Below are 26,121 nucleotides of genomic sequence, written 5' to 3'. Positions count from 1 at the left end.
TGATGGGAGTGCAGTGTAATGTGATTATGTAAATTGTATGGAATGAGACTTTTACATACATAAGGTTGTCTTCTAGGAATGGTGTGTGGTAAAGAGTGGAAAACAAGTTAAGCACTAGTTAGGTAAGTAATGTATGTACTGTGTAGGTAGAATCTAATCCAAGCACGTGTAATGATGAGCAAGAGTAAGCAAACATAGAAGAAGTAATTAAATAAGAAAATTTACAAGGGGACAAATATGCAAGATAAAGATGCCAAACTTTGCCAAAGGTGTCTTGGGATGGGACCATGCAATGACTTAGCAGGGTCAGGGGAGATGCAACAACGGTGCCACTAGTATCCTCATAGTCATTATTGTACAAATTAAAAAGAAAAAGATGAAAATAAATTTAAAGTTAATAAAAATGTATAAAGAAGAAAAAATATGGATGTGTTTGCATGCATATTGATACATGCACCTTGGTTCACGATGTAACTGTTATTCGTGAGACATGTAATACACGGTCATAGTGGTGGAGCATTTATTAGTCTTTAAAATTTTGAAAATACTTAAACAAATTTAAAAAAAAAAAAAATACACTGACGCCTAGGCGCCGATTAATCATCATTTAGGCGTCCTAGGCACTAGGCGCCCCCCGAGCACCCAAGGAGCGCCTAGCAATTTTTTTAACCATGGGTCTAGTCAAGATCAATAGCCAAGAATGAAGGATTTGTTTTTTTTTTTTTTTGTTTTTTTTTTGTTTTATTATTTAAAAAAAAAAGTGATGACAATTTCATAATTTGTTGTGTTTCTGCATTTGTTCAAATTCTTGAAAGCACAACAATATGAACTCAAAGGCACAACAATGTGCACTCAAAGGAACAACAATGTGCACTAGAAGTAGATCTGGCAATTCGTGTATACAGATTCGTTTACAGGTCAACACAATAACGAACACGAACACGGACACGACACGTTAAGGTTAACGTGTTCAAATTTTTAATACGGACATGATTTGTTAACATGTTAAACGTATTGACACAATAGACACGTTTTGTTAACAGGTTTCGGGTCGTATCGACACGATATAACACAAAACGCGTTTAAACCCGCTAAACCTATTAATATATTTATAAAAAAATAATTACAGTTTAAAATTAAGTTATATAAAAAAGAAATAAAATCCACGTACAATTCAATCCATCAAACGAATTAAAAAAAATATTCAATTTATAACATTCATAAAATAATAAAATAACATCCAAAAATAATAATTAAAGAAGTCTATACTAGTTTTTAGAATAAAATTGGACACAATAAAAATTCAAATTTCAAATTGCTGAACATCAATAATTAGGGTAGGATTTTGGCCTAATGTAGAAAATTAATCCTTAGTCATGTTCATGATATCTTCTGTAATCTCATTTACGACAATGGTTCGATCTTAGCGGGTTATAAACTGGTTTGTGCAAACGGGTTAACACATGATAATATTAACGAGTTAAACATGTTCTTAATAGGTTTAACGAATTGACCCGTTAAGAAATGAAACATAACGGGTTCTTAAATGGTCAACCCATTAACAACCCGGGGCACGTTAAGACTAAACACTAACCTGTTATTTTCGTGTCCGGTCTTGTGTCGTATTAACGGATTGTGTTCATAATTGTCAAGTCTAACTAGAAGGAATACCAATGTGTACTCAAAGGCATAACAGTGTGCAATTTAAGGCACAACGGCACAATAATGTGCACTCCAAGTCACAACATTTAGTAGGTTCTATAACATCTTGTACCACATTTCATTCCCAAAATAAATATATTCTATGTAGATTTGCATTCTGTTCAAACCCTTGAAAGCACAACAATATGCACCTGAATGCACAAAAGTGTGCACTTGAATGAACAATAATGTGCACTCGAAGGCACAACAATGTGCACTTGAAGGCACAACAATGTGCACTTGTAGGCGTAATAATGTGTACTCGAAGGTGAAAAATTAGAATGTGATTCTCCGTGAAAAATGAAAATTGATTGTCCCAAATAATATGATATGTTGATTCAACTTCCAAACCAAAGGCGAATACGTGTAGAACGAAGAAGTGTTTATTATATCTAATGTGATAAATACACTCGGGTTTTTAATACGTCTACGTATAGCCTACGAAATAGGTATTTGAGCTCGGGTAATTTAGATAGTGAGTTAGAGGTTTCCGAGCTAAGATGTATCATTAGTGAAAAAGTCCAAAAGTCTCCCAAAGTACCTTTCAATGCGCTATTTATAGGGATAGAGTAGAACACATGCTGGGCGTTTGGCATGTCCACCACGTGTTCCACATGCACTGGTGCGGTCAGCGGCACTTCCAATAGGTACATGAGGGTGATGATTTTTGACAAGTCTAATTACGATGTGGTCGGATAGAGCGATAACAGAGGTATTTGTCCTCTAGCATAGGAAACATTCTATTAGGGATACCCGTCCAAGTGTTAAGGTCGAGACTGAGTTTAGGGTATGCTATACAACAACCAATAATCTTAATCGAATTTAGTCTTTTCAATACTTAAATTTCTAATGAAATTTGTGAATTGAACAAATCAAAATTCACAAAAAATTTGTGAGAGTAATTGTTTTAATAACACTGAAGTTGAATAACCTCATTTTTTGGTATCATAATTGCTTCAATTACACATTACACATAAATGTATAATGATTGCCTCCGCCCCTTATCCTACCCTACTATAGGTATAATTTAGAAACTATAAATTGTCACTTTTCCAAAATTTGATGTTGAGATTTATAGTTTATGATATGAATTGGATAATTTTCCCAATGAAAAATTGAAGAAATTAGTGATGTATTTTTGAAAGAACAGAAAACATTTTTGATTTTTATCCCCATCCCGGTTAACCATTAACTAATTAACCGCTAGCATTCCAGTAAAATCCCATCTTTTAGTCCTCCGATCCATGTCAAAAAAATGTTCGTGTTTTGCGCTAATAATCTTGGTTAGCCGTTAATTTCTGGCATTGTTCTGGTATATATGTATATGAACTTCAATTCAATTTATATTTGACAATTGACAGCGTTCCCGGCCTGGTCATATCCACTAGCACAATGGAAGAAAAATGTCATGTTCTTCTGGCGGTCTTTCCAGCCCAAGGCCAACTTAATCCTTCTCTACAATTTGCCAAACGTCTCGTCAAAATGGGGGTTAAAGTCACCTTTTCCACAAGCTCGTCCGCCATTAATAGCATGTCTAACCGGCCGGAAATACAAGGCCTGGAATTGGCTCCATATTCCGACGGCTTCGACGGCCAATTCCAAGGCGTGAGCGTAAACGACTTCTGGGCTTCCGTCAAGACTAAAGGGACCGACGCCCTGGCCGACCTTATCGCCGCCAAGAACAACGAAGCCAAACCCTTCACCCGAATTATCTACACCACGGCCATGGCGTGGGCCGGGCTGGTCGCCCGGAGGTTTCAGCTTCCCTTTACTTTGCTTTGGATCCAACCCGCCCGTAGGTGCAAGGAGGAGTTGGAGACAAGGCCAGATTTTAGGGGGTGCAAGATGTGCAACCGCAACGGGCCCCAAAATTTTGGGGCCCCTAGTCCAGTCTTTCTCAATAGTTAGTATATGTATTTGTGTTTATATTGGCTCAAAATTAGGTTTTCATGACTGATTTAAATTTTACTACGTATTATTCAAAAAGAAATTCTACTCCGTAATATTCACGCGAATCACTTCTTCAATTCGCAGTTTATTTTTACTTTGATAGGACCTCACTTATTTACTAGCACAGGGCCACGCAAATCAAAAAATCGGCCATGATTGAAGAAGCAAGGGAAGATAGTGCATTGGTGCGGACAAGTGGAAGTTTTGCAACACCCGTCTGTAGGGTGTTTCTTCACTCACTGCGGATGGAATTCAATGCTCGAATGCCTGACTTCTGGAGTGCCGGTCGTGGCGTGTCCTGTATGGAATGACCAGCTTTCTAATGCTAAGCTCGTTCAAGATGTGTGGAAGTCCGGGGTGAGAGTGGGTGTTAATGAAGAAGGGGTTGTCACTGCTGATGAGTTCAAGAGGTGCATAGAATGTGTGATGGGAGGAGGGGAAAATGGAGAGGAATTGAGAAAGAATGCTAAGAAATGGAAAGATTTGGCTAAGGCTGCAACTAAGGAGGATGGATCCTCATATTTGAATCTCAAGGCATATATAGATGAAATGCTCCGCAGCCCATAAATTAGCAATACAATTCGATTGGATCAGAAACTTAATTATGAGCATCCGATAAATATAAGTCACAACAGTAGGGAGTGAAGAAAATTTACATTTTAAATTGAGCCATAGCCAAGGACCTTGTGGTCTAGTGGCATCAAACCCTTCCCTTTATATGAAAGGTGGTGGGTTTGAGCCTTAGTGGAGGCAATACAATCTCTTGTGCTTCAATAGGTTGAGAAAGTAGTTATGAACAAAAAAATTTACTTTTTAAATTTATCAATTTGTAGTTTGAAATTTACTCACTCTTTTTTTTTTTTTTTTGAAGTAAAATTTACTCACTTTTTTTTAAGACATGCATTTATCAAAAATTTTACCTAACTACCTGAGAGTTTGTGCACCACACTAGGAAGACAAAGTGTGACATAGGGATGTCAATTCAACTCGCCCCGACGGGGGCAGGTTCGGGGAATTAATTCGGGGAACGGGGGCGGGGACGGGGAGAAATCCCCAATCCCCGCCGGGGACGGGGACGGGGAATGTGATCCCCGTCCCGATCCCGACCCCGTTCCCCGTCCCGTCCCCGATTCCCCGAAAATATTTATATTATATTATATTATATTATAATATATATATATATATATATATATATATATATATATATATATATATATATATATATATATATATATATATATATATTAATATGTAAAAGTATATATGAAAATAAAACCCTAGAAAGGAAATTAATTTACTAATCTCGCGCCGCTCTCGCATCTCTGCCTCTCCGCTCTACTCTCTACTCTCTGCCGTCTTTCTGTGATCTGCGCCTCTGCCCTTACCGTCTCGCCGCCGGTCGTCTAGCCTCACCGCCCAGCCGCGACTGCTCACCCTCGACAGCAACCACCGAGCCTCACTGCCTCACCTCCCAGCCGCTACGTCTCTCTGCCGGCCCCTACTGCTCACCGTCGATGGCGACCCCATAGCTACTAGAGAGGGACTTGGTCGAATGATTGTTAAGCACGAGTATTCACTCAATATGGTTGAGCATTCCGGTTTTAGGGAGTTCATGCAACTTGCTCAACCTTTGTTCAAGGTGCCTAGTCGGAATACAATTAGAGCGGATATTCTAAAGCAGTATGAGGGTCAAAAGACCACACTTGTTGAGTCTATGAATAGAAGCGCAAGTAGGGTTGCATTGACGACGGATATGTGGACTTCATCTAATGGAAAGAAGGGGTACATGGCTATTTTGTGGACAACAATTGGAGTCTACACAATTTAATTTTGAGGTATGTACACTTTATGAAATTATTTATCTTGCAAGTTGATTACTTATTGTGAAATTTTTTATTGTGTATTTATGTTAGGTTTATTATGTATTTATGTTAGGTTTATTTATGTCCCGGATCCACATACAGCATCGGCTCTTTCAAAAGAAATGTTGAAATGTGTTTAAGATTGGAATCTTGAGAGAAAGTTGTCTGCGGTAACTGTTGATAATTGTTCAACTAATGATGCTTTAATAAATAACATGTTGTCCAAACTTAATCGTAAGCATCTTTTATTTGGGGGAAAATTTTTCCATATGCGTTGTTGTGCACATATCTTGAATTTGATAGTGCAAGATGGGCTAAAAGTTATGGGGAATGGATTGGAAAGAGTTAGAGATAGTGTTGGTTTTTGGTTAGCTTCGCCAAAAAGACAACAACTATTTAAAGAAAGTGCAACACATTTGGGCATAGAATACTCAAAATAGTTAGTTCAGGATTGTAAGACTCGATGGAATTCTACTTATTTGATGCTTTCTGTTGCATTGCAATACAAAGATGTTTTTTACCGTTTGGAACAACAAGAGTCTTCTTTTGTTTGTGCACCATTTGAACAAGATTGGGAGTTAGCTGAGAACATTTGTGATAAATTGGAAGTCTTTTATAAAGCATCAAATGTATTCTCTGGAAGAAAATATCCAACTTCAAATGTTTTCTTCCTATTGATGTCTGAGATTAAGGTTAATTTGTGCGATTGGGTTGAGTCAACTGATTTGGTGATAGCAAATATGGCTAAGAGTATGCTTGCAAAGTTTGATAAATATTGGGAAGTGGTGCATGGGATTCTAGCTGTAGCTAATGTTCTTGATCCAAGGTATAAGTTAGGAGTTGTTCAGTTCTTCTTTCAAACATTTTATGGAGATAAAGCTGCATCAGAAATTGAGAAGGTTAAGACATATTGCAATGATTTGTGCCGTGACTATGAGTGTTCTTCAATAGCAACATCTTCAAGTAAACACGTTCAATATGTTGTTGGAGGGGAGAATTTGACTAAGGGTGACCCAGTTAGGGATAAATTGAAAACCTTTATGGAAAGTGCAACACATTTGGCTGAGACATCAGAGTTGGACTTGTATTTAGAGGCTAAGAAGTCACCATTTGATGATGATTTGGATGTTTTATCATGGTGGCAAACTGAAGGAAAGAAATATCCAACTTTGAGTAAGGTTGCAAAGGATTTATTAGCTATTCCCGTTTCTACCGTTGCTTCAGAATCTGCTTTCAGTACTGGTGGTAGATTGCTGTCGGCTCATCGTAGTAGACTTCATCCAGATATTTTGGAGGCACTTATGTGTTCTCAAAGTTGGTCGCTTGAAAGTAAGAAATTTTATTTCAACGAATTATTTTTAATTGATTATTCATTACTTATTTACTTTACCATTCTAAAATAATATTTGTAGGTTCGGAAGATTATGAAATTGATGAAGATTTATTCCTTCCTCAACAATTAGAAGCTTAGAGGTATTTATTAAATTATGTTGTTTAAAAGTTTAACTAATTATATATATCAAGTTATTATTCAAATTATTATTATTTTTAAGGTTATTACCGAAGAGTTACTACTTCAACGCTAGCCTTGAGAAGTGAGAAATGGAGATTGAAGATCATTTGTTTTGTTACGTACTTGTATTTGGACTTTTTTGTTATGTATTGGACGTTGCACTTTGAACTTTGAAGAAGTTTGAAACAATTTTAAGTGTTTGAAGTTGGATATTTTAATGTTATTTGTTTGAAAGTTGAAAATGTTTCTTTTAGTTTTATTAATCTATAGTTTTAGACTTTGAAAGGTAAATATTATTTTATTTTTCAAATAGACAGAATTCAAAAAAATCCCCGCGGGGATTCCCCATCCCCGAAAAATCCCCGCCGGGGAACGGGGCGGGGACGGGGAACGGGGTGACACTTCGGGGACGGGGACGGGGACCCCTTCCCCCGCCCCCGCCCCGCCCCGTTGACATCCCTACTGTGACATGCTTAACATTGCGACCATCCAGGTATTAGAATCACGATTTACCTACTTGGTCAATTCTTTCGTGATAGAAATAATATTTTTAGTATATCAATAGTGATTGTAATATAAATTTAGTATTTCAATTATTTGCAATGTAGATTTCGTATTTAAATATTTAGGGAAGTTTTAGATTTGGTATGATCGATCATTGAGTTTTTAACAAAATGCTAATGTCATACCAAATTTGTCACATGACTAATAAGAATCTAGAGGTTAAATAATAGTGTGAATAATTGACAAAGTAAATCCATACCACTATGACACTATATGATGAGTTAAAAATGCCATTTTCTCATAATATTATTTGCACACAAAATTTACTACACATGTTTACACATTTATGTAATTTTACAATTATTAATATTCATTACATACTTGTAAAGTTGTGAACTCCATCAAAAATTAATTAAATTGAGAATAAATGTCAAATAAATTCTCAAAATTTCCTTAAAAAATTCATTTGAACTCTCAAACTCAAAAAAAAAAAAAAAAACAAAGAAAAATACAAACAAACAAACACAATTTAAATAAATATTTGAATTTATTAAAAAAAAAGAAGGAAAACATGATTAAATTGCCCTTAAGTCAAACAAATAATGCAATTGAGCCCCTAAAAAAGGACTCCATTCAAATCTCCTAAACTTGCTAAAATGTTCAATTGAGTTATAAATACACCTATTTAGCGAGTTAGTGCTCCCTTTTTTAATTTTTTGCTTTTTAAAGATTTTTTTACTCTTTATTTTAAAATTTTTTTATTTCAATTTTTTGTACTCTGTATTTTTTTTTAATTAATACATCCATACTCAGTGGTTGTACTGCGATAGTCATGACTATCCAAAAATAATGGTCATGAGCCCATCACCGTCTAGGACAAGTGGACAACCATGCTTGTCTAAAAAACAATTATTTATTTTTGACAACGTACCATAACCAGCTTAGTTGGTGTGAGTGGTTGTGCACTCTTTACTAGTACAAAAAATACTTTTAACGTTAGTTATTTAGACCATACGACGTTGGTTAAAATTATATGTTCTTCAAAAAGACGTTATAAATAAATGATACAATGTCAGTTAAAAAACTGTCGTTGTATATTATTTTTAAATATTTAAAATACATACAACATCGATTTTTTAATCAAATAATCGATGTCGTGAATTAATTAAATTTAACAAAATACTAGAAATAATAATATACGCCGCCGTTGTTTAAGAAAACTGACATCGTATAGTTTAATTTTTTTTAAAAAAAATATCCCTTACAATGTCAGTAATTAATAAATAATTGACGTTGTATATTTTTTTTAATACTTTAAATGTACAATAACATATCACATCAGTTTTTTTTACAAAAAACTAACATGGTATGCCATTTTTTTGAAAAAAATTATTTCCATACGAAGTCGATTTTTTGACAAAATCGAAGTTGTATATTTATTTTTAAATTTTTTAAATATAAACATATCACTTCAGTTTTTGTAAAAAAATCGATGTGATATATTTATTTTTTTGAATATTAATTTATATTTACCAATTTATATGCAAAACTTGCTCAAATCTATAAATCACAACCACGTACAAAGCCTGCATAATTTTATATTTATAGTCTCACAATTAATAATTTAATAAATCTCACAATTGATACTAATTAATAATAACAATTTAAAACAAAAATTATCAACATCAATTATTTCACATACTAAACAAGCAGGTTTCAGAACCATTTAAAAAAAAAACATAGGCCAAGTGGCCTAATAGCCTGTGGCCAGCCGGCTACTGCTCACGCCTCACTAGCATAGCCCAGTGGCCTACTGGCCACTGCCAGTAAACTGGCTCAATGGCCAGGCTCACCTCTCACGCTTGGCTTTTGCCCCAGGCCAGTGATTCAATTCAAATGAATTGAATCCTTTCTATCTTAGAATTTTTTTAAAAAAGAAAACATTAAAATTAAAAATAAATACGGTTAGAACTGGCGGATCTAACCGGAACTGCCGGTTCATGAATCGGAACCGGAACCTTAATATAAGGTTTCGGGCTCGATTTGCAATATGTTGGAATCGTGAACCGCGTGTTCGGAACTGGAACCAAACCGTGGTCACGGTTACTATAAATTTATTAATCTCTTGTTGATTGTAGCTCAATCTACTAAATCTGTTTAACCTCTACAAAGTTGAAAATAAATAAATAATCAATAAGCTAGTATTTTTTTAAATTTGAAGAAGAAATGAATTTTATTAAATTACTTGCCTTATCTATTCTTTTGTATGCTTGGGTGGATGGAAATAATTTTTAATATGAATTTCATCACATAAAATCTGCATTCGGTACTTCCAACTTATTTGGCACACTGTTGGAGGATACAGTAGCTAAGCAAGAAATAGCCAGGGGTTTTTATGTACATACACATTAATTTTGTTTGTTAGCTTTCTTCCCTTCCGTCATCATATATATATCTATATACACACTGTACTTCTTCCTTCTTCACACTGTAAGCTCTCATTCTCAATATTAATACAGCAGAGTTCCATCTTCCTTTGTTCACTGTGTGTATATTCCAACATGGTATCAGAGCTCGCCGATGAGGGAGCTATGCCGCTTCCGGCACCGGCGAGTCACGCTGAGTTGCGCTGCGTTCGTCTCTAACGATAGATCCGTAGAGGATCGTCACTCCGCAGAGGAGTAACATGATCGAAGTAGGATTTTCTTCGAATTTCCTCGTTCAATTTGTTGTTTCTACAGTTCAGCGAAGATAGGAGCGCAGTGCTCTTCTTCCAATCAAGCATTTCACGGAGCGTGAAGATTTTGAGTAAAGTGCTCGTTAGTTCATGGAGCAGAGTGCTCGTTACTCATTTGAATCAAAGTTCGCGGAGCGGATTCGCGAAAAGGATGAGCGCAGAGCTCGTCGATCCTTCATCAGTAGCAGTTCCTGGAGCAGATCCAAGGAAGGCACGAGCACAGTGCTCGTTGATCAGTCAAGTATCATTAATTCACTTTACTATCTCCTCTTGCTTTGCAATGGCGAGAGTTTGCATCGGGAGATCGCTGACGATTCCTATTCAGAATTCGGCTATGGTTATCCGATCGTAGTTTGTGAATTTTGATGTAGCTGTCTCGACACAGCTGTCGAACGTTCACTTCAATTCCAACAGAAAAGAGGCCTTAGAGTAGCCGAGGAAAGGCTGGCGTCGCCGAATCGGCGAGTTCGCCAACCTCTGTGATCGTTGTGCCTCTGTTCATAAGGAGGGCAAGTTCTGTGAAATATTTCACTTAAATGTTTTTGGTTGGAGGTCGTGTGAGTCTTATCGGAAGCAAATACATTGTGAATGCATATTATCCTTCCATACAATTGTACTGTTGAATGCATGAGGAATTGAATGTATAATATGTGCAAGGAAGAGTTGTATTTTGACGCCAAATCTTGCATGGCCACCTCTTGATTTTTTTTCCTCTGTAAGCTCATCAGCAAGCTGAAGGAATTAAAGATTCCAGAAGTTGGAATCCAATAGCTGGTTCTTGTCCAGGGGGCGTCAGGTCCAGTGCCTTAACTCTCCTTTCATTGGCCAGCAGCTTCAAGCATTAGTAATTAAAGGCAGCTTGATATTGGACGTTCTTGTTGGATGCAGTGCTCTTGATATATACAGTAAAATGAGCATTAAAGAAATTGCAGATAAGGTGTTTTAGGAAATGCCGAATAGAAATATTGCTACGTGGAATGCATGTATTTCCAATGCTGTAATCAACGGAAGACATAATGATGTAGTTAAAAGGATGCAGTTGCGTGGGAATGTGATTTGAGGTGATTATGATTTGGATATTTTCGTTCTAAATGGATTAATTGACGTTTATGACAAGTGTCATGATGTGAAGTCATCTGAGTCAGTTTTTTACAGCATGGATAAACGCAATGGTGCTTCTTGGTGCTCACTGCTAGTAGTCTATGAGCAGAATGACTTGAGGGAAGAGAACGATGAAATCGATGTTGTTGCCGAGGCTTTGCATAAGTGTGGTAAGATATCTTCTAACCTGAAGAGAGAGTTGTATGGATCAACTCCAAGTTGCAACCATTGTTTGCTCAACCACCACATCATTCACTTCACCACTGGTGGTTTTGAGGCTGGTGTTTCCAAAGATGGACAGACCAGAGAGCATGCTTTGCTTGCTTTCACCCTTGGTGTGAGGCAAATAATTTGCTGCTGTAACAAGATGGTTGTCACCACTAGAGGAATTGAGAAGACCACAAAAGCTTTAGTGTCTGAGCTGAAAAACTTGTCAAAAGAGGTGGAAGACAGTGACCCAGCAATGTGGCTGTAGTGAGTGCTGTGAACAACTATGAAGTGGGAAGTATGATTGCTGAAGCCATGAGCACAATTGGTAGGAAGGGAGTTGTGACTCTAGAAGAGGGGAAAAGTGCTGAAAACAATCTATATGTTGTAGAAAGAATGCAATTTGATAGAGTTTTGAGAATGATGAGAAGAAGGTTTAAGCAGATATTGTTAATGTTCAAGCTGGAGAAGCATATTATTCGTCTCACTTTCACTCTAAGTTGGGCATACAAAACTTGCATGCTCCAGCTTACGGGGGGGTGGGGGGGTGGGGTGTTGGAGGATACAATAGCTAAGCAAGAAATAGCCAGGGATTTTTATGTACATACGCATTAATTTTGTTTGTTGACTTTCTTCGCTTCCGTCATATATATATATATATATACACACACACATTGTACTTCTTCCTTCTTCACATTGTAAGCTCTCATTCTCAATATCAATACAGCAGAGTTCCATCTTCCTTTGCTCACTGTGTGTATATTCCAACACACACTACATTTGAATTAAAATACAATTAAGAATTTTTTTAAATAAATTATGCCTTGCATGCACGTACATGTGATGGCATGTAATCCTAGATGCTAAAGTGATCAGTATGACAAAGTATTTAATGCATGTGACGATCCAGATAAGTATGCACAAGTAAAAATATAAGCAAGTAAATAAATGGATACAGAGATTTATAGTGGTTCAGAGGTGGTGTAATCCTCCTAAGCCACTCTTCTCCTTTCACTCCAATGAGGGATTTCACTATCTTCAATCGCCCAGATAGAATAGTGACCAATTGCCCTTCTAGCACTTCTACAACTCCGAGTGTCTCGCACAAAGCTACACTCAATCCCTAGCGCCTCGCACAAAGCTATGCTTAACACAAGTATCTCGCACAAAGCTATACTCCTACACTAACCCAAGTGTCTTGCACAAAGCTGCACTTAGTTTCCCCGCGTGTTTCGCACAAAGCTACACTCCTACAAATGTTTTCTCAAGAAATAAAATAATTTCTTTCTAAGACTTGAGTTTCTCTCGTGTTTAGCTCAATACTAGCACTTGCTAAATCAGATATTTTTCTCAATCTCTTCTCTGTCTATCGTTGTGTTGCAGTGGTAGTGCTATATCTATCTTCAAATCTTCTTGGGTATTTAATGTATAGCTAAATTAGCTATTTGCCCGTTGTACATCTTCAGAGCTTTAATTATCTTCAGATGATAATAGTCAACTTTGATGGCTTTGTCAGATAAATTTGAATATTTGCATCTGATGATCTTCCAACGTCTTCTTTAATCAACATGAATTTTGTCTTGAAACTTGTAACCACCTTTCATTGACTTTAATTTATCTACTGATAATGTGAACAATTGACTTGTTCTTATTTTATAAGTCAAGTTGCTCTGAATTATCTCAGCTTGGTGATTCTTGCTTGAGCATAATTTAATACAATCGAAGGTTACTTTTGACTTTCCTTAATTTGATCTCAGCTCCAAGTAGCAAGAATCTTTGTATTCTTTGAATTATTCTTCTGGAGTCATCCTTTTGCTATATTAGGAAAATAATATTTTCCTTTTGTAGAATAAAAGTTATCCTCATAAACTTGGAAGTTAGCCTCCTTAGATATTTATGAAAATAGATCATTCAATTTTATTTCTTGATTACGCCTTAATTGGCCTCTTCATTGAAATAAACTAGTTACCCTCTTCATTGAAATAAACTAGTTAGCCTCTTCCTTGAAATAAATGATACATTGACCTCTTCTTCAATTAGAAGTGTAGGCCATCCTCTTCCTTTTATTTGCGCATAGTCAGCCTCTATCTTCATTAACATAAGGTCAGCCTCTTGGATCGATGCGGTCAGCCTCTTCGCCATACTCCACATGGTAATCCTTTCACTTTAGAGTTTGCCTCATTCTTCAATTAATTGTGCATGGTCATCCTCTCATTTGGAGTTAGCCTCTTAGACTCTACCTTGTTAAGTCATCCTCACCTTAATTCAATTAAGGTTAGCCACGCCACTTGCTTTCAAGAGGTAATCCTCAACTCCAAAATAATGCTCATCAATTTATGCTTGAGTTAGCTTCTCCTAGATTTAGCCTCATCTTGAAAATAATTTGTGAGAGAACTCATTCTTGTTGACTCCTTGATTTTGACTTTGATTTAATTGCAACATCTTCACCTCAAATTAATTCTACCAAGAGAATTAACTTATGAACTTCGAACCAATGTTGTCACATTCAAGGTTGTTCACGAAGCTTTGATCAATCATCAATTTCTTCGTCTATTGTATAGTAGAAGCGAACGATTTACAAGTATAAACTTAATTTATACTTTGGTAAATTTCCACATAATTAACTAGGCTTGGACTTATCAAGTAAACTAGTGTTATACGTGCATTGCGTAACGGGTTAATGCCCAATGTTTATATTTAAATAAATATTTGAAAGTATATCAATGCAAGATTATATAGGAGAAGTTTATACATGGGTAATTGAATGTCGAATTTTTTTATTTAAATATCTAATTCAAAATATATGAATCCAAGATAATATAGAAAATTCATTATAATTATTACTAAAATAAATATTTGCAACCTTGTAAAATCGATAGTCTAAATATTTGGTCTAAAAATGATAGTCTAAATAAATACTACTTTTCATTTGAATTTTTCTAAGTGTTCTTAATTCTCTTTTGAGTAACACTGTCATTGTCTTCATCTTTACTATTTGTTCTCTTCCTTTTTGTTGGTAGTGTGTTATTTGCAATTCGGTTATTGTTGGTAGCATAGATGACAACGTCATGCAATGAGATTATGATATAGGAGGTATGGACTTTCCTTTAGGTGTTCTGCTTGGGGTTCATTTGGTTCAACCATTAATGTTGAATGGGTTATTATTGTGGATAAAGAAATCCATAGTTTAAGAAAAAAGATTAAATAAATTAATAAAAATTTGAAAATTTAAAATATTATATATTCCAAAGATATTAAAAGGTAGTTTCTCGCTTCAATTTGCTTGGTAATGGGTTATTTGAGTACTTTCATTGTCAACAAATCCCCCAAGTAGTTAATATGATTGGTTTCAAACCATTCTTTTTTATTTTTTTCATGGTATTAAAGAAATACATATGTATCATTTTTTGGTGTAACTACTAATTTATTTAATTCAATAAGAGTAAAATAGAGCGATTCCGCTTCAATTCGTTGGGCTATTTGAGTACTCTCTTTAATTTGTCAACCAATCCCCAAGTAGTTAATATAATTAGCTTCAAATTATTTAAAAAAAATTCATAGTATTAATAAAATACTTGGTAAATAAATATATAACATTATTTTGTACTATAACTTTGATATTTAATTACAAGATATTGTAAAAATAAGATAATAAGATAATGGACAATGTAATGAATATCAATTGATAAATTTGAATGTAAAGAATCTTTGCATGAGAGAAAATAAAGACAATATAACTAATGAAATTATTTCTCTTATTTAATTTAATTTTTTGATAATGAATAATTTTTTCAAATAAAGGTATTGTAGACACATAATTCTAAATTAAAGAAATACATATGTATCATTTTTTGTTGTAGCTACTAATTTATTTAATTTAATAAGAAGTAAATAGAATGAGAAACTTAATTATGTCAAATTTGATTGAGATGAGGTTCGAACCTAAGACCTTTCTTATAGAAATTAATGGGTAAGTTAAAAGTTAACGAAATATTAACGGAGAAGGAAAATATTTAACGGAAAACTTAACGGATAATCATAAAAGTAAGGTTAAATTAGGTAATTTCTATTAATAATATTACTCTGAATTATCTTAACCATCTATTTGATTAAATAATTCATCTGAACCATCCATTTGATTAAATAATTTGACTGCCATTTTTTCTACCCATTTTAGGCCTAACTCTCTTTGGCTCTTATTAGTATAGTAGATATAAACTTAAAATAAAATTGGGGATCTAAAATTACATTTTTGGTTCATCAAAACAATTACAATATATATTCCTAACAACCCAATGGTCCTACAACTTTTAAATTATAGTCACATTTGGTATCTATAACCTAAATGCAAGTGAGTTATCTTGAAAGAAAAAATTATCATTTGATTTTTTAGAGTTCGGTTTTGGTTTCGATTTTTTTATTTAAAAAAAAAAAATTAAACCATTCGTTTAACATTAGGTTTCTGTTCGGATTTAATTCGGTTCGGTTTAATATTTCCAAATTTCAACATTTCCTAATTTTCTGAAAATACTATCAAACAATATATATTCACATAATCCATATCCAAAATCTAAACATTATATAATAAAATAGCAATTTAAAGTTCAAACATACTACTAAGTACTAATTGTGAGGTAAAAAATAATTGCGACAAACAACAAAAGTGCAAAGTAGAAAACAAATTATAAAGAAATCAAATAAAAAATTTCAAAGAGATACCGTGAAAATAGGAACTGAACGACGGAGCAGGCATCAAGGGATTTATATTTACTTCTTTTTTTATTATTATTATTATTATTATTATTATTATTATTAAAACAAAACGGTAATCGGTTCAGTTTAGTTTTTTACCAAATCATTCGATTCGGTTCAATTTTTAACCGAATCATTTGGTTTACAAGAATCTTGAACCGTTCAGTTTTCGGTATATTATTAGTTTAATTCGGTTCAGTTCGGATAAACCAAATCGAATTGCCCACCCTATACAAAAATTTAAAGAAAAAAATAAATGATAATTTGTCTTTTAGGATAAGTCATCCGTGATTGAAATCTAAGTGGAAGAAACCAAATGTAAAATAAAATAAAATTGAAAATTGTGAAACTAAAAGTTAAAAATTTATAGTTTAAAAGTATGTCCAAACTCCACTCCATCCCAGCATTCCCCTACCACATCCGCCTCATCATCATTTCATCAATCATCATCATTAATGGCCTCACTCCGTCCCTTTCACATCATCATTGTACTCACCTTCCTCTCCGTCTCCGGCATCACATTCTCCGACGACGCCGCTGTAATGTCCAACCTCCTCGCCGCCATTTCTCCCGCACCCAACCACTGGTCAAACTCCAACCACTACTGTTCTTGGACCCACGTCACCTGCGACGACGACAATAATGTCATCTCCATCAAAATCGACTCGCTCTCCATTTCCGGCCAACTCTTCTCCGGGATCACCCAACTCTCCTCCCTCATAAACCTCTCCGTCTCCGGGAACTCCCTCTCCGGACCCTTACCTTCTTTCGCTAACATGCCCATGCTCGAAGACCTCCGTTTAGACGGTAACGACTTCACCTCAGTCCCCTCGGATTTCCTCTCCGATCTTCCCCGTTTGAAGAGTTTCAGCGTTTCTGAAAATCGAAACCTTAGTTCCTGGGAAATTCCTATGCACCTGAACCGAAGCACTGATTTGGTTTCTTTCAACGCCAGCAACGCCAATGTTTTTGGAATCATTCCTGATTTCTTCTATTCTTTCCCAAATCTCGAGAACGTAATATTATCGTCCAACAATTTAACCGGGTCACTTCCCGGGTCGTTTTCGGGTTCCAAGATACGGATATTGCGACTGGATAACCAGCAGCTAGGGCTCTCCGGTAATATTAGCGTGCTTTCCTCCATGACTCAGCTATTGCAAGTATGGCTCCAAGGGAATGCCTTCACGGGTCAGATTCCGGACCTTTACGGGCTCCAAAATCTATCCGATTTGCGCCTCGGAGATAACCGATTAACCGGGTTTGTACCCGATTCGTTGCGGAATCTGATGAGAATTCATGAATTACGAACTGTTTTTCTGCAGAACAATAAGTTACAGGGCCCGATCCCCCAATTTCGGTGCCAATTCCAAATCCAGGTAAATCTAAGGAATAACAGTTTTTGCAAGGAAACTCCGGGGGATTGTGACCCGCAGGTTACGGCGCTTCTCAATATGGCTGCCGATCTCGGCTTCCCGTTAACCCTAGCCGAATCCTGGTCTGGGAATGATCCTTGCAGAAAATGGAGATTCATTAGTTGCGATGTGCAAAGGGAGGTGACCACTGTGGATCTGGAAAAGCAGGGATTTTCAGGTAACATTTCGCATATTTTGCTGGCTTCCGAGAAATTGACTACATTGAGGAAACTGTATTTGAATGACAATAATCTTACCGGATCTATACCGGACAACTTGGCCATTCTGAATCTGCTACTAATTCTTGACGTGTCTGATAACAATTTGTCCGGCTCCGTACCTGATCTTCCCGATTCTTTACGTTTCCATTGCAGTGGAAACCCATTGCTTCGATTCAATGCGTCGAATTTAGCCGGCAAGATTGCTGGTATTGTTCTAGCTGTTCTTGTGCCTGTTATTGTGCTCGTATTGTTCGTCTCTTACAGGTTCTACGCCAAACGCCTAAGGAATACATCTAGCCGGACGGCGAAGAATCAGACGACGGCGATTACCGGTACTGGAACGGACACGGGCACTATATTCCCCATCCAAGTTCTTCAAAAAGCCACCAACTATTTCAGCGAGGGGAACGTGGTAGGGAGCGGAGGATATGGAATAGTTTACAAGGGCGAATTAGACGATGGAACTAAGATCGCTGTGAAGAAGATGAAAGATGGGGCAGTGAGAGGATTGAACGAGTTCCAAGCAGAAATCTCGTTTCTTGCCAAAGTTAGGCACAGGAATTTGGTCTCACTGCTTGGTTACTCCATCAATGAGAGTGAGAGGATTTTGGTGTACGAGTATATGCCACAGGGAACTTTGAGCCATCATCTCTTTCAATGGCAAAACCATGGCTTTCATCCTCTAACTTGGAACCAAAGGGTAACAATTGCATTGGATGTGGGAAGGGGGATTGAATATCTTCATAGTTTTGCTCACCAGAGTTTCATTCATAGAGACATAAAGCCTTCTAATATTCTTCTTAGCAATGACATGAGAGCTAAGGTCGCAGATTTTGGATTGGTCAAAATGGTTCCGGATGATAAAAATTCTGTTGAGACAAGGACGGTTGGAACATTTGGCTATCTTGCACCCGAGTATGCCGGTAAGTTTTTATCTTATTCACATGCATAAATCTAACCCACAAAATAAATGATTCAAAAATTAACATACTTCTAAGTTCTAACATTTGACATATATAGTTAAGGCTAATTGGCAAAGAATTTAAACATTTCTACTTCGTAACAATTACATCCAAATTTTTAAAACTTCCAATGAGTTAATTCCCAAAATGTTCCTCCGACTATGACCTTTTCTTAATTTGGTTCCTTGACTTTTAATTGCACCCAAAGTGGTCCCCTAACTATTGAATTTTAAGCCAAAATAGTCATCCGTTAGGTTTGGCGTGAAGTAGGTGTTAAAATGAAGGGTAAAACAGGTAATTTAAGTTTTATTCTCCAATTTAATGAATATGTGATCCCATTTCAGCAGGTTGCGCAAGTCGAGTTAAATTCAATTTTCACCTTCTATAGAAATTTCAACATTTTTTCTGCTGCCTTCTCTTAGCTCTCTCTCTCTCTCCCTCCTCAAGGCTGGAGTAACAAAGTCAGGGGCAGATCTATTGTTGTTATCGCCGTCGCCGGACTGCCGGAGCTTCATACTGCCATCCTGCGTCCCTGTATCAGTGATTTGTGTTCTGTGCGTAGAAGGTTTTTTTTTTTTTTTTTTTTTTTGAAGTTCAGCAAATATCCACTCAACCAAACAATTTCGTTCAACAAAGGAGATTCTAAATTTTAAGTGTCACAATTAAGACAATGGTGATCTTTGCACAAGCTCTGCACATGTAATAGAAGGTGCACTTACACCTGCACATCATGAAAGCGCAACCAGAAACTCTCTCAACATACACCTTGCAATTAGGGCATCTCATCCATTGCTTTTGATTTGCGATATTCAGCAGCAGTATATCCTCCTCCTCCCTCTCGTTCTCATGCAGCTTCTGAAACTCAAAGCAAACAATGCCAGCATGCCATGGAACCTTACACTTAGCGCAGAACAATCTGCGGCATTCATGGCACTCAGATTCCACAACTTCAATCTTTTCATCGATGAGAAGCGCTGAGCAATCCTTGAAGGGGCAATAGAATTTTTTCAGAAGCCAACACCAAAGCCTCGCATAACGCGTCCCCCTAACGATTAAACACTTGAGGCGGCAAAATCGAGCGGCAGTTATGAGGCTCCACCACCCCCGTGCAGCCAGAAACAGGGCAATTGATTTTGGGGACGTTTTGTTGGAGCTTCGAAGCTAAGAATTTTGAAATGCAATCGGAGTAGTAGGAGTGTTTGCAGGCTTTGATTCTGAAAATGTCGCTTATTTGCTTCGCATCGCAGCATATTTCGCAGATGAAGAGGGAAGCAGAGGTCTCCATGGTGTATTCGACGTCTATATAGACGGGTTTGGAGTTGGAACATTCGGGTTTTATCCTCGCTGGCGACGGCATTGCCTCTAGAATTTGAATTTCGTCGTCCGAGTTGTCTTGGGTGAGGTCGATTACGACTCTGGGGACGCCTAGGGTTCCTTGGCCCTGGGAGAGGTCGATCACGACCCTGTTCATACCATAACCACTGGATTCCGCAACCATGATGACGCTTTTGCTCTTGTAGTCTTCCACTGAAATTGCTTTCATCATCGTCGTGCCATCTGCTTCCCTCGTAAGTGTTGTCCGTTGAGTGTAGAGGAGACAATTCATCCTATACTACCTTTTCCTATTGGATCAAACGCTGCGTAGAAGTGAATTTTGGGAATTGGGGGCTTGGGGCTAGTATCATTAATTTGGAGAAAAACACAGCTGGTCAATCCTCTAAACAAGAAACAATATAAAACCCTTCTATTTAACGGCATGTTCACGCAAAAGCTAACAGAGACCATTTTGGCTTAAAATTCAATAATCTGAGGACCACTTTGGATGTAATTAAAAGTCAAAGAACTAAATTAAGAAAAGGCAATAGTTGAAGGACCATTTTGGGAATTAACTCAACTTGCAATTTAATACCAAATATGTGTATCATTTAACAATTATATTCAATATTTTTTTTTAGTACTACTGACTCTGTCACAATGTAGTATCTGTTCATAGCTACTTTCTCAACCTACTAAAAGTAATTCAATTCAATTATATCCAAATCTTTGAAACTTGACAATTCAATACCAAACAATTATGTGTAGAATGTAATTTTGAAAATTTTCATTTCAAATTTTTAATTGTATAAAGTATTTCTTTAAATAATTCATGCCACAAATTATACTATGGACAATGTTTTAGTATACTAAAGGTTGATTTTAAATATACTAAAAATTCAATTTTATGTAGTATATATCAAATAATAATGAATGTCCAGTACATAAAAAATAAAGGTTCAATTTATTAAAAATGAACCGTATGTCGGTGGTTCATCCTATATCTTGTAAGGTGAACTATAGTATATGGTATAATGATTGAATTAATGTATTATGGACCAACTTAAGAAATCTGGTTTATGCTGGATTTTTTTATTTTTTATTTTGGTTAGATTGGGAATCATTATTGTTACATATACAAGTGTTTGATATTAATTTGTCAAAATTTAATTGTTAATTGTTATGCATAATTGAAATATTTTCAAGGTATAAATATTTGGTATTAAATTGTGTCAAATTTTAAAAATTTAGATATAATTGCAACAAGGTTAAAATCTGAATTTTATAAATACAAGTGTTTGATATTAATTTGTCAAATTTTAGTTGTTAATTTTTGTACATAATTGAAATATTTTCAAGGTATACATATTTGGTACTATTAAATTATCAAAATTTAAAAATTTAGATATAATTGCTACAAGGTTAAAAAACTGATCGAATTTTTTAACCCAGTAAGCTTATAGTTAAGGCAAAAACTTGTGTGAGACCGTCTCACCGTGAGACGGGTCGGATCAATGTGAAAATGTGATACTCATACGCAAACATGTCATATTTATATTCTCAAATGTAATACTAATCAAGAATAAAATTATTGTTACTTATAATGGTAAATGTAATACTTTTAATCGAAAATATAATACTTTTACATTTCGATTTAAAAGTATTACATTTTTTCCTCAAAAGTATTATATTTTTTCTTACAAGTAAGGGGAACATTGCTTATTATGAAAAATGTAATACTTTTACATAAAAATGCAAAATTATTACTATACATTTTTCTTCAAAAGTATTTACATTTTCCTTATAAGTGACAAAATTTTTATTCCTAATCAATATTATATTTGAGTATATAAGTATGACATTTGCATGTTGATTCAATAGGACCCGACCCGTCTCACGAATAAGGATACGTGAGACGGTCTCACACAAGTGTGACCCTATAGTTAATGATAGTGGAAAGTACAAGGATATGATCAATAAACCATTAATAAGATAATACAACCATTTACCTATGGTTGACTACTTGAACCACTTATTCCTCTTCGGTTTATTGATCTTTAAAATAAAAAAATTAATTTTTTTAAAAGAAGCTCAAAACCGTTATTCTCATGATGATTAATTGATTATATTCAAACTTTTAGAATTTTATAATTTAATATATAGTATATTATTTGAGTGATGCAAATATATTATTTTGTATATTATCAAATAATGTCCTTTTAATATATTAAAAATGTATTATGTATTCATGATCCACAGAAAATTTGCAAAAGTTAATTAAACCAATATACCATTAAGCAATCATTATACCATGACCCATGGTCCACTTTAGTCCACCTTATAAGGTGGACTATTGATATAATGTTCATTTTTAATACGTCAAATGTTTATTTTTAATACATTGAATGCTCATTTTTAGAAGGTTCAATTTTAGGTATACTATTTAAAAATAAACTTTGCCAACTATCATGTAGTGTGATGACATCCCGGTTATTATTTCAAATGGGTGGTCATAGATTCAAACCCTAGTGGTGGGGGCTTAGATACTTTGAGCTGAAATGTTTGAGAAAGTATAAAACAGATATTATCTTGTAAAGAATCATGGTAAAAATGTTATAAATAAATAAATATAGACATTACAAAAGGAACTTTAGTATTAAGCATGAGGTTGGGGGTTCGATCCCCACCCATGTGAATGGAGCAAACCATTTGGCCCGTCCCCTACCACTTAGTGTACTGACCGTTGGGACAAATAATTAGCCTTCTGGATGTCGGCTGGAGGGATACCTTTGGAAAAAATTCAAAAAAAAAAATCTTTATCCTTTATAGATTTTTTGATCTATTAGAACATTTATTTATCGTTTATAGACTTTTCGATTTGTTAGAATATTTTATATATGGGTCACACTTGTGTGAAACTGTCTAACGAATTTTTATTCGTGGGATGATCGAGTTGAATCGGGTCATGTCAATATGCATTTGTATACTTATACTGAAAAATGTAATATTAATAAGGATTAAAGTGTTTGTTATTTGTTTTCAAGAAAAAAAGTATTTGTTATTTATAATGAAAAGTGTAATACTTTTAAGGAAAACTATTACATGTTCTCTTATAAGTAATGTTGGCAAGTAGTTGTTACTTATAAGAGAAAAATATAATACTTATGAGAAAAAATGTAATGTTTTTAAATCAAAATGTAAAAGTATTACACTTTCACGTATAACTAATACACACTCTATTCATGATTAGTATTACATTTTTCATTATAAATATTGGGGTATTTGGTAAATAGTTGTTAGCTGATTGGGCAATTTGTTTGACTAGTTGATAGCATTAGCTGATTGTAGAAAAATGTTTGGTAAATTAGTTGTTAGCTGGTAGCTGATTAGTTCCAAAATGACTTTGTCAAAAAAGTTGATCGAAAACGTTGCTAGCAGTTTTTTAAATTTTAGCGTTTTAAAGCAATAAGTTATTACAAAAGCTAATTAATCAAACAGTTATATTGGATATTTAACCAAGTCAAACAACTAATAGTGGTCAAATAAGTCAAAATTGACTGATAAGCTATATTACCAAACATGGTCATTACATTTTCATATTGACTTGACCTCTCTCACGAACAAAGACCTGTGAAAATGTATCATACAAATTTTTGCCTTTATATATATAATGTTTCAGTGAAACAACATCTTCCCGTGAGACTGTGGGACACAACATGAATTTACTATAGGAATACACACATAATAAATTATGTGCACTCATGTTGGTCAAATTGCACGCACACACTTTAGATTGTGTGCAATTTGTGCATTCGTGTTGTGTTTCACAGTTTCACAAGAAGATGTTGTCCTATTTGATTATATATATATATATATATATATATATATATATATGATGTTATAAATTGTACTACGAGATAGGAATGATATAACAAATCACAGCATAGATGAAATTGTTAACCCGTCTAGAACTTTGTTTTTCCATTCATATTATCTACGGAGTATTTTATATCGTTAAGAATCCTTTTAATCCTGATAAGAATCCTTGCAACTCCCATATTTATGAATTTTGGTGGCGTAAAATTAAAAATGATTTTTGATATGATTTGATTGGCATTGTGCTTATGCAGTTATGGATGTTTTTTCTTATGGATTTTTGTCAAACAGTTACTGGGCGAATCACAGCAAAAGTAGATGTTTATGCATTTGGAGTTGTGTTAATGGAGATAATTACCGGTAAAAAAGCATTAGATGAAACTGTGCCGAACGAGACGTGTCATTTAGTTACATGGTTTCACAAAGTTATTAGCAAAGGCCACAACTTTAGAAAAGCTATCGATCCAAGTCTTGATCAAGATGAACAAACATTTGAGAGCATTTCTAAGGTTGCATTGTTAGCAGCTCACTGCACTGCCAAGACATCATATCGGCGACCGAATATGGAACATGTTATAAACGTCCTCGGTCCTCTTGTACAAAAGTGGAAGCCTTTGAAACTCGAAGAAATAGGGGAAAGAAATGGTGGCCATAACCTTCACTTGAGCCTTCCTCTCGAGTTTGATGACTTATCCACTCAAAATTTGTCCTCCACAGATGACGAATTTTATGGACATCGTCTCAATCAGAGTGCACGATTTTAATTTATTGAAAAATTCCTTTCAAAAAAAATTATAGAAAAATTCTAATGTATTAATCACTATTATAGATTTTCTTTCAATTATAGTGCTTAATGCATTATTGTATATAGGAATGTTAATTTTACCCGCATCAAATGTGTTACTCATATCTCTGCCCCAATGGGTAGATATCCACCTTGCACTTGCCCCTACACACATATATATGCAGAAGAGTTCAGGTGAGAACAAATTCACAAGTAAAAATTTAGGATAGATATAATTTATCCATTCAATAAATTAATGGTTATTGTTGAAAAATAAGGAGAAATTGGTAGGATTTATTCCTAGTATAATAAGAATTGGGCTCCTGGTTGTCAATGTAACCAGGACTCCGAATATGAGGCAATTTAAGATTCCTAAGCCTTGTAAGACTCCTAGTCCAAAATATATATAAATAGACCCTCCATATATGAAAGAGGACAAACAATATTCAGCAATATAACATTGATAATCTCTCCATATTTTCTATATTCTCATGTCTTGGCCAATCGTTGATTGTTCAAAAGTCATAAAATCAACCGAACATTTTATTTCTTATTAGTATTACATTTTCAGTATATTTATTACATTTGATCTTGATCCAACCTGCTGTTATTAGTATTACATTTTTATTTATTACATTTTGATCTTAACCCAACATGTCTCACGAATAAAGATCCGTGAAATGGTTTCATACACACTTTTGCCTTTTTATTGGAGGAAGAAGCCTTTCCATTAATGGATGACTTTGATATCTTAATTTAATTGAGAGGTGTTGGACTAGCAAACGATTGCCAATAATATTTTAGCTATTCTAATTTCTATCGTTACTTCAAAATCAGCTTTTAGCACTGATGGTAGATTGGTGAGTCCACTTTATCCAAATTCTTTGGATTCATTAATGTGTGGTCAAAGTTAGTTGCTAAAAGGTATGAAAAATAATAAAATTTACTTTATTTAGTTTACTTAAATTGGTATAGTATGGTATTTTGTAGGTAAATTTTTCTAGGAAAAAAATGCATTTCACACTATTCATGATGATTAAGAAAATGAAGAGCACATGAAAGAAATAGAGTTACATATTAAATTATAAATATAACATATATTATGTATTAAATTTAATATGATATAATGCAATCTACATGGATTATTTTAATTTATTTTAAATTTTTTATTCAAGTTTTTCTTCAGGTGGCTGGGGAAATTTGAATAACTAGTGTTAAAGTCTAT

The 26,121-nt window shown here is 34.8% G+C and overlaps 2 protein-coding genes across 2 annotated transcripts; both read left to right on the top strand.

Moving 5' to 3' along the window:
* The first annotated feature begins 3,093 nt into the window (after positions 1-3,093).
* LOC116015808 (UDP-glycosyltransferase 75C1-like) lies at positions 3,094-4,218 on the top strand. The gene is made up of 2 exons (XM_031255976.1): positions 3,094-3,492; positions 3,814-4,218. Exons 1-2 carry the CDS (start codon positions 3,094-3,096, stop codon positions 4,216-4,218), a joined length of 804 nt encoding a protein of 267 aa, XP_031111836.1.
* A 12,533-nt stretch (positions 4,219-16,751) lies between these two features.
* LOC116014818 (receptor-like kinase TMK4) lies at positions 16,752-25,033 on the top strand. The gene is made up of 2 exons (XM_031254772.1): positions 16,752-18,883; positions 24,404-25,033. The coding sequence occupies exons 1-2, from the start codon at positions 16,783-16,785 to the stop codon at positions 24,874-24,876; spliced, it is 2,574 nt and encodes an 857-aa protein (XP_031110632.1). The 5' UTR covers positions 16,752-16,782; the 3' UTR covers positions 24,877-25,033.
* Positions 25,034-26,121: the final 1,088 nt, after the last annotated feature.

This window comes from Ipomoea triloba, chromosome 4 (assembly GCF_003576645.1).
Source record: "Ipomoea triloba cultivar NCNSP0323 chromosome 4, ASM357664v1".
Taxonomy (NCBI): domain Eukaryota; kingdom Viridiplantae; phylum Streptophyta; class Magnoliopsida; order Solanales; family Convolvulaceae; genus Ipomoea; species Ipomoea triloba.
The sequence above is the reverse complement of the archived record's forward strand: the minus strand, read 5'-3'. Positions and strand labels throughout refer to the sequence as shown.